This window comes from Ornithorhynchus anatinus, chromosome 18 (assembly GCF_004115215.2).
Source record: "Ornithorhynchus anatinus isolate Pmale09 chromosome 18, mOrnAna1.pri.v4, whole genome shotgun sequence".
Lineage (NCBI taxonomy): Eukaryota > Metazoa > Chordata > Mammalia > Monotremata > Ornithorhynchidae > Ornithorhynchus > Ornithorhynchus anatinus.
This window is the reverse complement of record NC_041745.1, coordinates 44362086-44379592: the sequence shown is the minus strand read 5'-3', so window position 1 is coordinate 44379592 and position 17507 is coordinate 44362086. Positions and strand designations below refer to the sequence as shown.

Here is a 17507-nt window from a genome sequence, read left to right as displayed (position 1 = left end):
CCGTCTCAATCCCCATTTTACAGATGAGGGAACTGAGGCCCAGGAGGATGACGGGTGGATCCTCCCCGCACCGGGGTCAGGGGCGGCGGGAAAGAACCGAAACCGGGCACACGGGCCCCGGCAAGGCAAGTCCCCGCCCCCGCTTCGACCCCCTCCTCGACGGGGCGTAGCGTGTAGAGCCCGGGCCCGGGAGTCGGAAGGTCATGGGTTCTTATCCCGGCTTCGCCACTTGTCTGCCGTGTGACCTCGGGCAAGTCACTTGAGTTCTCTGGGCCTCAGTTCCCTCGTCTATAAAATGGGGATTTAGACTGTGAGCTCCAAGCGGGACGAGGACCGTGTCGAAATCGATCTGCTTGTATTCACCCAAGAGCTTTGTATAGCGTCTGGCACATAGTAAACACTTAACAAATAATAATAATGATAATAAATATGGTATTTGTGAAGCGCTTACTATGTGCCAAGCACTGTTCTAAGCGCTGGGGTAGAAACAGGGTAATCAGGTCGTCCCACTTGGGGCTCACACTTCTAACCCCCATTTTACAGATGAGGTCACTGAGGCACAGAGAAGCAGACCCGTGGCGGAGCGAGGATTAGAACCCACATCCTCTGACTCCCCAGCCCATGCTCCTTCCACTAAGCCACGCTGCTTCAAATACCACAACTATTATTATTAGGATACCGCCCGGCCAGGGCCCCAGCAGGGACGCGCCCCCGTCGGCGTCTCCCCTCCCCGCCTCCAGGAACGCGCTCTGCGGTCCGCACGCCCACCCCTTGCCCTTCTGAAAGGCTCTCAGGTGTCTCCAAGCTGCACCGTGGGGCGGGGGCTCTCCGGTTTGGTGCCAGCGGGTCCCAGGGGAAAACCTTCCCCCGCTCCGCCACCTCAGAATCCGCCTCCTCCAGGAAGCCTTCCCCGATACGACCCGCAGCCCCACCACCAACGGAAGGCTCGGCCGGGAGAGGCGTCAAGCAGTCGGGCAGGGCTATTTACCGAAAGCCTGCCGCCCGCAGCACCCATTAGGCCCTGGAGAGAGGACGGTAGTTGGTAAACTGTGAGCTCATTATTAGGCAGGGATGGTCTCTATGTGTCGCCGAATTGTAATAATAATAATGTTGGTATTTGTTAAGCGCTTACTACGGGCAGAGCACTGTTCTAAGCGCTGGGGGAGACACAGGGGAATCAGGTTGTCCCACGCGGGGCTCACAGTCTTCATCCCCATTTTACAGATGAGGGAACTGAGGCACAGAGAGGTTAAGTGACTTGCCCACAGTCACACAGAGTACATTCCGAGGGCTCAGTACAGTGCTCTGCACATAGCAAGCGCTCAATAAATACTATTGAATAAATGAATAAACACATCCCCTGCCCACAAGGAGCTCACATTCTGGATTATGTAAGAGAAGCAACCGAGTCTGACCTACTGGGCAGGGCCTGGGCCTGGGAGTCAGAAGGTCATGGGTTCTAATCCCAGCTCCACCACTTAATAATAATGATGATGGCATATGTTAAGCGCTTACTATGTGCAAACCACTGTTCTAAGCGCCGTCTTGTCTGCGGTGTGACCTTGGGCAAGACACTTCACTTCTCTGTGCCTAAGTCACCTCATCCGTAAAATGGAGATTGAGACCGTGAGCCCCAGTTGGGACAGGGACCGTGTTCGACCCGATTTGCTGGGATCCACCCCACTGCTTAGTACAGTGCTTGGCACATATTACAAATACCGTCATCACACATATGCAGTTTGGGATGGGGAGAGTACCCAGGCGTTTAGGGGCGGGGCTAAATCCATGGGAGAGGCAGAGGAACGGAAAAAAGGATAGGACGGGGGGAATCATCAACCGATGGTATTTGAGCGCTTACTACTCATTCATTCAATAGTATTTATTGAGCGCTATGTGCAGAGCACTGGACTAAGCGCTCGGAATGTACAATTCGGCAACGGATAGGGACAATCCCCGCCCAATGACGGGCTCACAGTCTAATCGGGGGAGACGGACGGCAGAGCAAAACAGAACGAAACAGAAACAAAGACAACCTAATCACGATATGTGCAGAGCACTGTACTAAGTGCCTGTGAAAGTACCGTACATCAGAGTTGGCGGACACATTTCCTGCCCACAACGAGCTAGCGGTCTAGAGGGAGCAGCGTGGTTCAGTGGATAGAGCACGGGCTTTGGAGTCAGGGCTCATGAGTTCGAATCCCAGCTCTGCCACTTGTCGGCTGTGTGACTGTGGGCAAGTCACTTAACTTCTCTGTGCCTCAGTTCCCTCATCTGTAAAATGGGGATTAAGACTGTGAGCCCCACGTGGGACAACCTGATTCCCCTATGTCTACCCCAGCGCTTAGAACAGTGCTCTGCACATAGAAAGCGCTTAACAAATACCAACATTAGAGGGGAAGAGACATTAATAAACATAATCTACAACGTACTCTAAAGATGCCTACTCTAAAGAGAAGCAGCGTGGCTCAGTGGCAAGAACCCGGGCGTGGGAGTCAGAGGTCACGGGTTCGAATCCTGGCTCCGCTACCTGTCAGCTGTGTGACTGTGGGCAAGTCACTTCACCTCTCTGCGCCTCAGTGACCTCACCTGTAAAATGGGGATTAAGACTGTGAGCCTCACGTGGGACGACCTGATGACCCTGCATCTCCCCCAGCGCACAGAACAGTGCTCTGCACATAGTAAGCGCTTCACGAACACCAACATTATTATTATTATTATGCCTACATAAATGCTGTGGGATTAAGCCCTTAGTCAGGGAAGGCTTCCTGGAGATGTGATTTGAGGAGGGCTTGGAAGGTGGGGAGAGAAGCGGTCTGTTGGACGTGAAGGGGGGGTGGGGGCTCAGGGCCAGGGGCGGGACACGGCGAGGGTTGGGTGGGAAGACAGAGCGGGTCGAGGTGCAGTGAGCAGGTCGGCACTGGAGGAGCGGAGTGCGTGGGCTGGGCTGCGGCGGGCAGAGGGAGAGAGGAACGGTCAGTTAGAGAAGCAGCATGGCTCAGTGGAAAGAGCACGGGCTTTGGAGTCAGAGGTCATGGGTTCGAATCCCGGCTCAGCCACTTGTCAGCTGTGTGACTGTGGGCAAGTTACTTCACTTCTCGGGGCCTCAGTTCCCTCATCTGTAAAATGGGGATAAAGACTGGGAGCCCCACGTGGGACAACCTGATTCCCCTGTGTCTACCCCCGTGCTTAGAACAGTGCTCGGCACATAGTAAGCGCTTAACAAATACCAACATTATTAGGGACGGAAGGACACACGGATGGACGGACCGTGAGGAGAGAGAGCGCACGGGCTGGAGCCCCGGCTCTACACCATCGGCTGGTTGGGGCCAGGGAAGGCGTCCGCCGACCCTGTCATACTGGACTCTCCCGGGCAATTAGTACAGTCCTCCACACACAACAGGTGCTCTAAAAATCATAATGATGGTATTTGTATAGCGCTTACTATGTGCCAAGCACCGTTCTAAGCGCTGGCGTAGATACAAGGTCATCAGGTTGTCCCACGTGAGGCTCACAGTCTTCATCCCCATTTTGCAGATGAGGGAACTGAGGCCCAGAGAAGTGAAGCGGCTTGTAGAAAGTCCCACAGCTGACAGGCGGCGGAGCCGGCATTAGAACCCACGACCTCTGACACCTAATAATAGTAATAATGATAACGATGGCATCTGTTAAGAGCTTACTATGTGTAAAGCACTGTTCTAAGCGCTGGGGGGATATAAGCAGGGTGACTCAGTGGAAAGAGCCTGGGCTGGGGAGTCAGAGGTCATGGGTTCAAATTTTGACTCTGTCACTTGTCACCTGTGTGACTTGGGGCAAGTCACTTCACTTCTCCGGGCCTCAGTTCCCTCAACTGTAAAAGGGGGATGAAGACTGTGAGCCCCACGGGGGACAACCTGATCACGTTGTATCGTCCCCAGCGCTCAGACCAGTGCTTGGCACATAGGAAGCGCTTAACAAATGCCAAGACTATGATTATTATTCCAAGGTGATCAGGCTGTCCCCCGTGGGGCTCACAGCCCTCATCCCCAATTTTCCAGAGGAGGGCCCTGAGGCACCCGAGAAGTGGAGTGACCGGCCCAAAGTCACCCAGCTGACAGGTGGCGGAGGCGGGATTTAATAATAAATAATAACAATGTTGGTATTTGTTAAGCGCTTACTATGTGCAGAGCACTGTTCTAAGCGCTGGGGGAGACACGGGGGAATCAGGTTGTCCCACGTGGGGCTCACCGTCTTCATCCCCATTTTCCAGAGGAGGTCACTGAGGCCCAGAGAAGTGAAGTGACTCGCCCACCGTCACCCAGCTGACAGGCGGCGGGGCGGGGATTCGAACTCATGACCTCCGACTCCAAGGCCCGGGCTCTTTCCACTGAGCCACGCCGCTTCTCATTTTGATTTGAACCCAGGACCTCAGCCCGGGCTCTGGCCGCTGAGCCACGCTGCTTCTCGTTAATTAATAATGATTATTAACGATCCTATAACCGCACTAAGAGAACTATAGCGATTAATTACGACGCTTATCCTCGTTCCCGAGGGAGGAATGAGGGGGGGAGGGAGGGAGGGAGGGCCCTGAGGCCGAGCCACTTACCGGGCCCACCGCGCTTACGTCACGCGAGCGTGGCCCGGCCGGGGGGGGAGGGGGGGAGGGAGGGGGGCGGGGCGGAGAAGGAGCGTTCCCATTGGCGGCGGCCGCCGCCCGTCAGCCCTTTCCCGGCGCGCCTCGCGGCGCTCCAAGATGGCGGCGCCCGGGCCTCGGACCAAGATGGCGGCGCCCCGAGGGGCGCGCTTCCGGTCACGTGTCGGCGGCGGAGCGGATTGGCGGGAGGCCGGGGGCCGAGGCCCCGCCCGTCGGGCCGGTCGCGGGGCCAAGATGGCGGCGGCCGGGCGGCGGTAGGGGGAGTCCGGGGCGCGGGATGGCGGCGGGCGGCTCGGTGCGGGTGCCCCGGCGCTGCGCCTACAGCTGGGGGGTGCGGTCGGCGCGGCCGGAGGAGGGGCGGCGGGGGCGGCCGGAGGAGCGGGCCTACGAGATCCCGGGGCTGGAGCCCGTCACCTCGGCCGGACGGATGCACCACGTGCCGGGGCTGGCGCGGCCCCGCTTCCCGCGCTGGGAGCCCGACGCCCCCGACCCGCGCTTCTACCGCGCCCCGCCGCCCCACCGCATGCCCCTGCACCGACCCCGGCCCTGCTTCTTCTTCCAGCAGCGCTGCCGCCTCCTCGAAGGTGAGGCCCGGCCCGGCCCGGCGCGGCCCCACGCCCACCCGCCACTCTCTGCGGAGCGCTGCGCTGCGCTCTCGGGCAACGCTAGGGAGACGCACGCCCCGGCCCAGGCCCGGGACTCGGGAGGGCGAAGGTCACCGGAATGGGATTTGTTAGGCGCTGACTCGGCGCCACGCACTGGGCGAAACGCGGGGGGGGGGGGGGGGAGAGGCAAGGTCATCGGTGGGTCCCACGTGGGGCTCCCAGGCCTCATCCCCATTTGACAGATGAGGTCACTGAGGCCCAGAGCGGTGAAGGGACTGGCCCGAAGGCACCCAGCCAAGTGGCAGAGTGGGGATGAGAACCCACGACCTCTGACTCCCCAGCCGGACTCCGACTCTTTCCACTAAGCCACGCCGCTTCTCTGTGGAGTGCTCACTCTCTGCGGAGCACTGGACGAAGCACCTGGGAGAGGGCAACGCTAGAGAGACACATTCCCTGCCCCAGGGGGGAGGTTCCCCCTCCCTTGGGAGAAGCAGCAGGGGCCCAGGACTCAGTAGGTCATAGATCATCATCATCATCATCATGGTAGCATTTGTTAAGCGCTTATTCTGTACTAAGCACTATTTTAAGCGCTGGGGGAGATACAAGGTCATCAGGGTGTCCCTCGTGGGGCTCACAGTCCTCATCCCCGTTTTACAGATGAGGTCACTGAGGCACAGAGAAGTTAAATGACTCGCCCAAGGTCACACAGCTGAGACGTGCGTGGCTCAGTGGAAAGAGCACGGGCTTTGGAGTCAGGGCTCATGAGTTCGAATCCCAGCTCTGCCACTTGTCGGCTGGGTGACTGTGGGCGAGACACTTAACTTCTCTGTGCCTCAGTTCCCTCATCTGTAAAATGGGGATTAAGACTGTGAGCCCCACATGGGACGACCTGATTCCCCTATGTCTACCCCAGCGCTCAGAACAGTGCTCGGCACATAGTAAGCGCTTAACAAATACCAACACTATTAAGTGGCGGAACCGGGATGAGAACTCCCAACCGCTGACTCCCGAGCCCGGCCTCTTTCCACTAAGCCACGCCGCTTCTCTAGTGTTATCTCCCACTTGGCCGCTCTCTGACCTTGGGCAGGTCACTTCACGTCCCCCGGCTTCAGCTCCCTCATCTGTAAAGTGGGGATTAAGGCTGTGAGCCCTGTGTGGGACGGGGGCTGTGTCCAACCCGATTATCTCGCATCAGCCTCAGCCATTAGAACAGTGTCTGGCCCATAGTAAGCACTTAAATGCCGTTGTTATTATCACTAGGCACCGTACTGAGCGCCGGGGTAGGTATGAGTTGGACACAGCTCATGTCCCACGTGGAGCCCGCAGTCTTCATCCCCGTCTTACAGATGGTGGAACCGAGGCACAGAACAACGAAATGATTAGCCCAAGGTCACACAGCGGACGAACGCTGCTGGGAACGGGGAGTTCGAACCCAGGTTCTTCTGACTCCCAGGCCCGGACTCTATCCACTAGGCCACGCTGGTTCTCCCGAATCCTTGCGGGTAGGGGTTGGCTCTGTGGTTTACTGGCGTCCTCAGGTGGGTCTCAGCCCGGGGCCCCGCCGCAGCTAGGGCTGGATTGGGGGCGGGGGGCAGCGGCCAGAAGGCGTGGGCAGGGCAGAGCGGACAAGCCCCCGGCCTGTGTTGGGGTTGACAAGCTCCAAGCTTGCACGGGGGCGGATGGAGCACGGGCCTGGGAGACAGAAGACTGGGGTTCTAATCCCAGCTCTGCCTCTTGCTGGGAGACCTTGGGCAACTCGTTTCATTTCTCTGTGCCTCAGTTCCCTCATCTTCAGCTCTTCAGAGTGGAGATTCAATCCCTCTTCTCCCTCGGACTTAGACTCTGAGCCCCCTGTGGGACTCGATGCTGTTTTGTCTACCCGGCGTTTAGTGCGGTGCTTGCTCCGTAGAAAGCACTCCACAAATTATTTACACAATTTGCTTGTATCCACCCCAGCGCTTATAGAGTGCCCGGCCCCCAGTAATGCTTAAAAAACACCACCATTATTCTTAGCATTAGCCTCCTCCCCGCTGCCCCAGTGGCCGGAGAGGTGAGAAGGGGCGCAGTGCAGGTTGAGCAGGGGTGATGGTTGGGAAGGGCAGGGCCCACCCTGCTCACACCAAGGAGCCGACCCGCTAACGGTGCCTCAGGGCTCATCTGGACTCACCCGGGACTCTGGTGGGGGGCAGATACCCTGGAACGATGTGCCCCGCCCTCTCCGCCAGGGTGCCGTGTCCAGGCTGGAGCCCGCCTGCCCCCTCTGGGGCCGGGGGACGTGACCCGTACCCTCCCGGGTCTCCTGCCCACACCGATGCCGAAGGGGAAGCGAGGACCGAGCACCTACTCTTAAATGCTCAGAGCTCGCTCCCCAAAGTACCAGAGAGCTGGACAAGAACCCTGCCCTTGAGGAGGTTCTGTTTTGAAGGGGAAGCTGACAAATGTAAGAACGTCGTGGAAGAAAACTATTCCTGGAACCTGTCGAGCCCCCTCAACTGTCCCCACCCCTATCTCCCTCGTACCAGAGATCTGGGGCCATGGGTCGTAAGGGAGAAAGGGTCCAGAGCGGCGGTTTTCAAGCTCCCGCTGCACTGAAGCTAGGAAACCTCAAACTGTGATTTAAAGCTTGGTGTGACCACTCTTTTTGGAATGAGTTGCCTGGGATTCCCACCTTAACCTTCTCCGGTAGATTGATGTTATCTCTAAGGAAATGTCACTTACCCAGGCCCGTGGGGGCCAGAGGGGATGATGATCCCTGTGTCTGTCCCCGGGGATCCAACCTTGGCTTGGGCTCTCCCCTTCTGCCCCACCTGGGTTCCGGGGGTCGGGGGTGGGGTTCTGGGAGGTGGCGACCCCGGGCGGAGCCCACATGCGGAGTTGGGCTTGTGGAGGCCGGTGTTCTCCATCCCCCGCTCCTCGTCTAACCCGCTTCTCCCCGGCCAGGCGTTAAACAAGCGCTGTGGCTGACCAAAGCCAAGCTGGTGGAAGGCCTCCCGGAGCGGCTGCTCCGCCTGGCCGCGGACCCCAGCAGTCACGTCCCCGACCAGGACGAGCGGGTGCAGAGGGCCATCTTTCACGCTCGCCTGTGGCTCACCACCGACGCCATCCCCACCAGGGAGAACTACTGGTGAGCGTCCCCCACGCCCCCCGTCCTCCACGGCCGGGACCCCCTCCAACCGCCCCGGGGGCCCTGACGCCGCCCGTCCCTCTCCCCCCTGCCCAGCCCGGCCATCATGGAGAACCTCCTGCAACTCTGCCGCTCGCTGATGCCCCGCTTCCCCTCCCTGAGCCGGAGGATCCTGGCCAGGAACTATACCATCTCCGCCGTCTGGCACCGAGGTGCGAGGGTGGGTCTGGGGGGGGACCGGGGTCCGGGGGACTTCTCGCAACTGGGGTGGGAGCCGTGGTCGGGGAGGCAGAGAGCCGCCGCTCCCTCCGGGGGGGGTTGGCCCGAGCGAGGGAGGTGGGGTGCGGCTCGGGGCCCTCCCTCCCGCCCCGCTTCCCTCGAGACTCCTCCGCACTCGTTCCCCCCGCAGACTCCACCGTGCTCCAGATCCGCGGGCTGAACGGGACGCGTCTGAGCAGCCTGGACGTCCTGCCGCCCGTGGCCAGCCACGACCAGATCCAGGCCACCGCCGCCCACACCCTGGAGGACCTGTACCCCCTGGCCCCGACCATTAACCTGGAGGAGCGCTACGTGTACCAGCTGAAGGACGACACAGGTGAGGCCGCCGGCCCCCACACCCCCCGCAACTGACTCCCCCGAGGTAGTCTCTAGACTGGAAGCTCACGGTGGACAGCGAATGTGTCTATTGTTCTGTTATTCTCTTTCCCAAGCACTTGATACAGTGCTCTGCACACAGTGAGCGCTCAATAAATACGATCGAATGAATGAACGAGGGCTGGGGAGGACCGGCCCTCTCTCCTCGCCCTCCTCCAGTTGGAGAAACCCCGGGACCGATAGCGGGAGGAGGGGCCCACCTCCGATTCCCCTCTCCGGGACTTGGGATTGGGGCGGGGGGATACCCAGTTGCTGATCCCGTTCTTCCTTCCTCAGTTGAGCCCAGCTCACCCCTTCTTTCCTCCCATACCACTAAGAACAGTAATAGTTGAGGTGGTTAAGGCCCAGCACTGGGGAAGGTACAGGATTATCTGGTTGGACCTAACGCTCCACCTGGATTCTGCTCGTCTCGCCACCCTGTCCATCTCTGACTGCAGCTCCTAGCTCTGGAACTCCAAGATAAGCACCCCGCCCTCGTTCCCAGCTTCCAAATGGGAGCCTCCTCTCCCACCCCCCACACCAGCCTGGAGCCGCGTCACCGTCTTGACCCCTCGCGTCTTCCGGGCCCCGGCACGGGGTGGGCAGGGGGCCTGGCCGCGTGGCACGAGACCCATCCGGCAGCCCGGTGCCATCCATCCCCACAGGGTTCGAGCCTGGCTACCTGTACCAGCACCCTCACACCATATACTTCCTGGAATCTGCCAACTGGAGCAAGGCCAGGATGAAGCCGGAGCAGCTGAGGGCCAAGATGATCATGTTCGCCTTCGGGAACGCCCTGGCCCGGGCCCGGGCCCTGCACGGGGTACGTGCGGCGTGGAGGGGCCGATGGAGTGTCGGGGGAGGGAAGGGGTCGCGGGCGGTCGTTCGGCCCTGACGGCGCATCTCCCTCCATCGCCCGCCCGCCAGGAAGAGGCTCGGGTCCTGGAGCAGCCCATCGTGGTGCAGGCCGTTGGCACGGACGGGCGGCTCTTCCAGTTCCTGGTCTTCCAGCTGAACACCACGGACCTGACCCCCAGCACCGGCATCAAGAACCTCGTCTGGATGGACGGGGATCAGCTGCTCTACCAGCACTTCCGCTGCTACCCCAAGATCCACAAGAGAGAAGTCGTGGAGCCGTCCGGACTCATCGACTATCAGCCCGACACCTTCAGGAAGTTCTTAGCCCTGTTCCTGCACGGAGCCAAGGAGCTGGAGCCGGGCGGCATCCCGCCCTCCCACCCTTAGTCCCGGGGCGGGGGCCGGGGTAGCCTCCGCCGTCCATTCAGCTTCCGCGCGGGTAATAAAGTTCTGTTCAATCGAGAGCCGTAGAGAAGTGCCCAGAAGCCCCGCCCCGGGCGCTGCCCGTCTCTACCACGCTCACCAAAATCCCTGCTCGCCTCCGTGACCTCCCACCCCCTGGGGCCCGGGTGGCAAGGTATGGGGGAACAGGTCCCGTGTCGGGCAGGCTGGCGGGGGACCCGTGACGATAGACCCGTCCCTTAGTCACTCTGGCCCCCGCCAGGGAGAAGCCCCCTCCCCGCCGGCAGCAGCGAGGTGGCAGATGAAGAAAAAATCCACCTCCCGCAGGTGGCGTCTCCACCGAGGCACGACGCGCGGGCTCACCCCAGGGCCGTGGCCAAGAGGCCAGCCTGGCACAAGTGGGGGTGCGGGGTAAGCGACTGAGGACTCGAGAGTTCGGAAGATACAGAAGATTCACTAACTTCCCCCTTCAATCTACCAGCGGGGGCTCGCACACCAAAATCAAGGACCCGTCCAAGGATCTAAGACACAGAAGATTAACTGCCTCCTGCACTCTTCCGGCGGGTGTCACACACCAAAATCAAGGACCCATCCGAGGATCTGCGCAGCAGAGGGAGATGGATGCGAGAGGGGCAAGGCAGGATAAGGAAAGGGCTTGGATTTGGATGGTAGCGGTTTGGATGGAGAGGGAGGGATGGGTTCAGGTGATGTGAAGGTAGAACTGACGGGAGTCGGTGACCGACTCAAGATGCTGGTTGAAGAAGCGATATGCGGAGCATTAAAACATGGGCTTGGGAAACATCAATTTGAGCACTTGCCGGTGTGCAGAGTACTGTGATTAGCATGCGGGAGAATACCACAGAGCTGGTAGACACATTCCATACCCACAAGGAGCTTAGGGTCTAGAGGGGAAGATAGCTATAAACTGGAAATGCACAAAAGAGCAAGAGTGGGGCTTAGGAGGATAATGAAGTGAACAGATCCAAGGGTAGATTCCAACAAGGCTTTGAAAATGGGGAGAACGATCCTCTGTCGGCTCCGAAGGGGGAGGGAGTTCCGGGCCAGAAGCAGGATGTGGGTGAGAGGTTGGCAGTGAGATGGACGGGAACGAGGAACGACGCGAGTCAGTTGACGTTAGAGGAGCAGAAAGTGTGGGCTGGGATAGAGGAAAAAAGGAAGGTAAAGCAGAAGGCGAGGTTATTGACAGCTTTAAAACTGATGGTATGAAGTTTGATATAGGACTGGATGAGCAACCAGTGGAGGATCCTGAGGAGTGGGGCCATGTGGACTGAATGGACAGTTCTGTTCACAGTGCTGGGGAAGTCAGGCAGGGGAAGAGGAGGACTTCAGGTTTGGGGGTGTTGAGCTGGAGGCGCCGGCCAGAAATCTACAGAGACGTCTTGGAAATGGAGGAAATGCAGAGTGGCAGAAATAGTTGGGGCCGAAGAGGTGGATTTGGTGGAGAGGGAAGTTGAAGCCCTGGGAGTGAACTCTCTGGGGAGTGGGTGTAGCTGGAGGATAGAAGGGCATCCTCAGTTAATTGCAGCGGGGCGGGTAGGTGGTCGGAGGAGCACCAGAAGCACACAGTGTCGGGCAAACCTAGGTTTCCCAGAGGACGGGGGTCATCCAGTGCAAGAGATTTGGTAAGGGGGGTTGGGGAGAAAATGGCCAGAAAATGGAGTCCTGGTCCTCTCTTCCCCCAACTCTGAGGCTGGAGGGGCCAAGGAAGAGTAAGTAGGTGGGGGAGGGACCGCCTCCATCTGTTGCCGAATTGTACTTTCCAAGCGCCTAGTACAGTGCTCTGCACGCAGCAAATGCACAATAAATTCGATTGAACGAATGAACGATAGGATGGAAACGTGCTGGGGAAAATAGCTGGCCAGGGCAGGCTCTCTTCAGTTCATCCACTTTGTTCTCCCACTACATCCCAGCTCGCAGCTATTCCTATGGAGCCAACCCACTCACTGGACCTCTCTAACTGCCCAACCCCTATATCCCATAGGCCCACACTCTCCCCACCTTCAAAGCTCTTCAGAAATCCCACCTCCAGGAGGCTTTCCCTGGCTGACCTGGGCATCAAATGATGCCCCTTGAACATCACCTAAGCACTCAGGTCCCTTCCCCCTGACCTAGCGGGGAGGTCTCTTAGACACCCTGCCGTAACAGGCCCACATCCCCTTTTTCTTTTTCCTCCTGTCTGTAATGTATTTCAGCATCTATCATCACCCCTCCTAGACGGGAAGCCCTTTGAGAGCAGGGTCTGTGACCACCAGCTCACCCTCGCCCAGGTGCTCAGGACAGCGTTCTGCCCAGCAGACCGGGAGCTCTTTGAGGGGAGGGATAGCGTCTACTCGGTCCAGCGCTCTGCACACACGAGATGGCTACGGTCACGTGACATTCTACTCAAGACAGGCCTTTTACAGGACGGCGTCGATCACACTGAGCACTTACTGTATGCAGAACACCATACTAGCGCTTGAGAGTACACTAACAGGCACAGTCTCTGCCCACAACGAGCCTACGGTCTAGAAGACTGGCGTTCCCCGGGCAGCTCAGACCGGCACCCCCGTGGCCCGTCACGCCGCGAGTACGGTCGGCCACCGCCACCTGTGAGAAGCTCTCCAGTCGCCACTTCGAAGGTTCTGCGCCTGCCATCGTGAGCCAGCCTGGCTGCGGGAGCCGTGGTCATCCGCAAGGGCTGGGCAGCCAGGCCCCCCAAACCCCCCACCCCAAAACTGGAGGCTGGTCTGCCCCCATCCCCCTGGTGGACCAGAGCCCTTGCTGGGCTGACCCGCTCCCAGGGACCCTCTGGGCCTTGACTCACCTCCCGCTTGGCCTCCTCGCGTCCTCCCCCCCCGAGGATCAGCCCAGCTAGGCCCCACTCTCGCACGGGGCCGGGGGTCTCCTCGGCCGAGGGATCGGACGCCTAACCGTCCTCGGACCTGGACCAGGCTGCCCGCTCGCCGACCCCCTGCTGGGGCCGACACTCCAGAACAAGACACGGCCGTCACCGGGGTAGGGCACCCAGCCAGCCTCAACCTCTCTGGCGGGGGCACAGACAGGTCAGCCCCTGTGTCGGGGGCATACCCTGTGCCCATCTTGGCCCCTGTGTCGGGGGCACACCATTCTCCCCGCTCTGGGAGGGAAGGGGGAAGTCCATGGGCTCAGACCTACTGACCCATCAGAACCCCCACAATCAGGGGGAGAGAAAGCTACGAAGACACCCCCCCCCCCCCACCAGAGACCCAGATCCTCGCTGGAGGAGGCGGGGAGGGCGGAGGGGGACGACAAGGGACTCCTGGACTTGTGGGCAGCCAGCTGGTCGGGGAGGAGGGGAGGAGGGGGGGGAACAGGGAGCTCCACCCCCAGCAGGGAGGAAGAGAGGTGGACAGGAAGACTGTGGACAAAGGGCCCCCTCCCCACCCCGGGAAGAAGGCGCCAACTGTAAACGGTCCAGTTTATTAGGATGAGGATGAGGATGAGGATCGTCGTCAAGGGTTACAACAGACACCGGGAGCTCCTACCCCGACCTAAGCTACCATCGGGCGCAGGGACCACAGCACAAACACACAACAGGGATTTTTGTGTTTTTCCTTGTTTTCTTAAAAGAACAAAGCAGAGAGGGCGGGGTGGGGGCCGGTGGGGGGCTAGAAGCTTCCGTTTGTTTCCAAAAAAAACAAAATCCAAAACCCGGCCCCACCCCCACGTGTCTGCACTGGCTGGGGGCCGGGCGGGGGCTGGGGGAGGAGACAGATTTCTCATTGGTAAATTCTGTCCTTCGTGTTCGATGGAATAAAAAGTAAACCCTTTTTATTGCATGAAACTAAGACTGGGAGGGGGCGGGGGGAGGGAGCGGGAGGGACGACACCCCCCTCGCCCCGTCCCGCCTCTTCCGGCCGACCGCTTTCATCTTGCATAATTTCTGGGTTCTTCCTGCCGGTAGCTCTGCTGTCCGGACACGCGTCACACGCTCATCGTCATGCTGGGAGAGTACTGCGGGACGGCCGACACAGGGAGAGACAGAGACAGACACGGGGGGAGTCGGGGATGGCCGCACCGGTCCGAAGGAGGAGGAGGAGGATGAAGAGGAGGATGGGGAAGCGGGGGCGACGGCGGGAGAGCGCTGAGGGGGTTGGACCGGGCCTCCCTCTACCGCCTGGGCCACGACGGGGTGGGCTGTGGGGCCGTCCCAGTCGCCCAACCCTGACAGGTCCCTGTTGCCACCCAGACGTCGGCCCCACCACGACCCTTCTAGGCCAGGACTGGGGCAAAAGGATGCTGGGTTTCCTCCCGGACGCCCGCTTCATCGTTAGAGAAGGGTCCGGATCATCCGGCACCCCTGATTCTCCCTCCTCTTTCCCTGACTCTCTCCCAGTGACCCAGCACAGACCATCCCACGTCCCCGACTCTGCCCGCTCCACCGCGCAATTTCCTCGCCGGTCCCGGGAGTGGCGCGTGGGAGGCGGACACTCACGTTGTCGTTCTGGAAGGAATGGAGGAAGCTGCCGCCCAGCTCTCCGTCATCCCGTGGGGTGCCGGGGGGGTTGCTGATGCCGCTGATGTTGTTTGGGGAATTCTGGGGGTGGGCACAGAGAGAACAGTGAGACTTATTTGACCCGCCCCCGGCCGACAGGCCCCCACCCCCCAAACCCTCCCCCGCCCACCAGCGGTCCTGGGACCCAGACTTACTTTGGGGAGTCCGTCAATGTCACCTGACCCTGCAGGCGGAAAGACACACACCATCACGGGGTGCAGACCGTTTTGGGAGGCCGGAGGGACCCCCACCCGCGGGCCGGCCCTTTCGGCCCCCGGCCCCGGCTACAGGAACCGTCTGCGCCCTTCACCGCACCCCTCGCCACCCCCCTCCCCGTCCGCCAGGCAGCCGTGAGTCCGCACGTCCGCGTGCGAGCGGGGGGGAGGGTGGCGCAGGAGAGGCGGCCTGTGGCCGAGGGTCCCCCGATCTGGCCGCGGCTGCTCACCTAATGACCCGTTCATGTGATGAGGCTCCATCCCGGCCATGCCTCCCATCGGCCCGTCCGACCCCGGGCCCATCGGGAACTGCCGAGAGAGAGAGGACCGGCCCGCGTCACCCTGGGGGCAGGGGCACGGAAGGGGCACCCCCCTCTACCTCCTTCACAGCCGAGGACAGAACCGGAACCAGAGGGCACTTAGCGGGGGGCGGGGGAGAAGCGCTGGACGGGAGGGGACAGAGCACTGGACGAGGGGGACGGGGCCAGGAAGGCAGAGCATCGGAGCACGGGGTCAAGGGGATCAGTCTCCCCGCCCCGGGATCGGCTGGGCCTCTGTGGTCCAGGAGCCGGGATCCACATCAGGCCTCAGCCTGAGCCGAGCCTCTGCTGGGGCTCCGGCCGGAGAAGGGACTCCCACCTTCCCGTGACCCTCCCTGCTCTGCCCCGCCACCCCAAGGGTGGGAACCCTAATCCCCCTCGGGCCGGGCAGAACCGGGACGGCGGGGGCCGCAAGTCCGTCCGGGCGTCAGAGAACTGCCACTCACATTTGACCGGTTCCCTCCCGGCGGGACGGGGTTAATCATTGTGTAGATGTTGTCGCTGGAGTTTGTGGAATCTGCGAGGAGGCAGGGAAGCCAATCACTTTCCGATTTCGGAACGACGGCGGCCGGGAGCGCTTTGGCCAGCCCCTGTCCTCCGGACCCTCCCATTCCCCCTCACTAAATTCTCAAGGGCCTCCTGGACCCTCCCGGTGCTCCCTGAATTCCCGGGGGCCTCCTGGATCCTACCGGTCCCCGCCCCCAAGTTGACGGCCGGCCGGGAGGACGAACGGATGGCCACACCGTTACCAAGCCATCAGCCATCAGTCCTGCCTTTCTCTGCCCTCGGTGGAAACTTTCCCGAGGCAGCACCGGAACACCACCAGTGGGGGCCCCCACCCGGGCCCCCTCCCCGGTAGGCCTTGGGGGGACGGTCCCCAGTCACCGGACCGAGTTTGAGGTCCAGCAGCAGCCACGAGCTCCCGGATCCCTCCTTCCAGCTTCATCTGCTTCCCTCCCGGGGAGGTCAGGGTCCAGCCCCGGGGGATCAGGGCCCTCTCCCCACCCGACCCTCCGGCCCCCCACCCCTCCGTACCTGCAGGGCTGGGCATGATGGGCGTTCCAGGTGGCCCTCCGCCGCCGGGGGGACCCTGTGGCCGGAGACCCACGTCAGGTCAAACCAGGACCTGTCCTCCTCCACCCCGCCAGGTTCCCCTGCTGGGGTTCCCCAGGCCCCTGCCCGCCCCCCCCGCCCCCACCCCGACGACGGGACCCGGGGACGCTCGGACACTCACCACGTAGTTGCCGGGTGAGGACGAGGAGTAGGAGATCTGGGAACAAGCGGGAAGATCGATTTTTATCCCGAGCAGTGCCAGGCTGAACCCCTAACCCCCCCACCCCCACCCCCGTCCCCCAGTCTCAGACACTCACCGAGTTAGCATTGTTGGGGTTGGGCCACGGCCTGCCGGCGCCCGGACCCCTGGATTTCACAGCGGGGAGAGACAGAGAGAGACAGACACATCACTCACGAGTGCACCATGGCACTCACGAGTGCACCATGGCCAGCTGGCCGCAAGTCGCTACGCTCGGGGCCGGTGGCAGGGATTGGGAGGGTCTCCTGTCCCAGGGGTGGGACGAGGCGGGGGGCAGGGCCGTGGCAAAGGTGTGGCAGGGCTTACATGTTCATTCCAGGCATGGCGGGACCCAGCGAGTTGGGGGGAGGCCTCATACCGCTGCCGTAGTTCTGAAAAGATGACCCAGGGTCGCTCTGTGAGAAAGTGCTCACAATAGGGGACCCCCCCCGCACCCCCGCCCACACCCGGCCCCCATCGAGGCCCCGAGGTAAGGCTGTCTGCTGCCTGTGGGCTTGGCCCAGCGTTACCGGGGGTGGGCTTACCTGGGGGCCGGGGCCCATAGGCCCCATCCCTCGTGGGGGGTTCATCCTTTGCATGGAGCCTGCCATATTGGGGTGACCTTCGGGGGAGACAACACGCGCCAGCATTAGGGGTGGGGGGAGAGGACAGAGGGGAGGGGGAGCTCACGGAGAGAGGAGGGCAAACGCCAGCCGGGCTACAGCCCTCGCCCGCCGCCCCGGCCCCATCCCGCACGGGGGTCCCCGTTTACCTTGCTGCCGCGTGGGGTCCATGGAGTTGGGCAGCAGGGGTTGGGTCCCGGGGACAGTTCCTGGAGGCTGAAAGCACCCAAGGACCGATGCTGATCAACGGGGCGACGGCCACCCTCTGACAA

The 17507-nt window shown here is 61.2% G+C and overlaps 2 protein-coding genes across 3 annotated transcripts in view; one reads left to right on the top strand and one right to left on the bottom strand.

Annotated features, from left to right (window-relative positions):
* The first annotated feature begins 4868 nt into the window (after positions 1–4868).
* MRPL37 (mitochondrial ribosomal protein L37) lies at positions 4869–11057 on the top strand. Its single transcript, XM_029046629.2, has 6 exons — positions 4869–5214; positions 8176–8359; positions 8456–8571; positions 8769–8954; positions 9658–9815; positions 9920–11057. The coding sequence occupies exons 1-6, from the start codon at positions 4908–4910 to the stop codon at positions 10235–10237; spliced, it is 1269 nt and encodes a 422-aa protein (XP_028902462.1). The 5' UTR covers positions 4869–4907; the 3' UTR covers positions 10238–11057.
* A 2638-nt stretch (positions 11058–13695) lies between these two features.
* SSBP3 (single stranded DNA binding protein 3) overlaps positions 13696–17507 on the bottom strand; it is a 37006-nt gene continuing 33194 nt past the window's right edge. The window contains exons 8-18 of one of the 2 annotated variants that reach the window (XM_029046625.2): positions 17385–17451; positions 17158–17234; positions 16940–17004; positions 16692–16740; positions 16556–16591; positions 16357–16411; positions 15768–15838; positions 15232–15310; positions 14942–14970; positions 14727–14828; positions 13696–14245 (exon numbers count right to left, since the gene is read on the bottom strand). In XM_029046625.2, coding sequence (XP_028902458.1) covers positions 14216–14245; positions 14727–14828; positions 14942–14970; positions 15232–15310; positions 15768–15838; positions 16357–16411; positions 16556–16591; positions 16692–16740; positions 16940–17004; positions 17158–17234; positions 17385–17451 — 660 coding nt within the window. In that variant the 3' untranslated portion in view covers positions 13696–14215. The remainder of the gene's footprint in view (positions 14246–14726; positions 14829–14941; positions 14971–15231; positions 15311–15767; positions 15839–16356; positions 16412–16555; positions 16592–16691; positions 16741–16939; positions 17005–17157; positions 17235–17384; positions 17452–17507) is intronic. The other variant, XM_029046626.2, reaches the window with a different exon arrangement.

Bases quoted from the DNA above. Each gene is read 5' to 3' on its own strand.
- MRPL37 (XM_029046629.2), top strand. From the start codon at position 4,908: ATGGCGGCGGGCGGCTCGGTGCGGGTGCCCCGGCGCTGCGCCTACAGC. The intron at 5,215-8,175 runs GTGAGGCCCGGC...CTCCCCGGCCAG, and splicing joins GCGCTGCCGCCTCCTCGAAG to GCGTTAAACAAGCGCTGTGG. The intron at 8,360-8,455 runs GTGAGCGTCCCC...CCCCCTGCCCAG, and splicing joins CCCACCAGGGAGAACTACTG to CCCGGCCATCATGGAGAACC.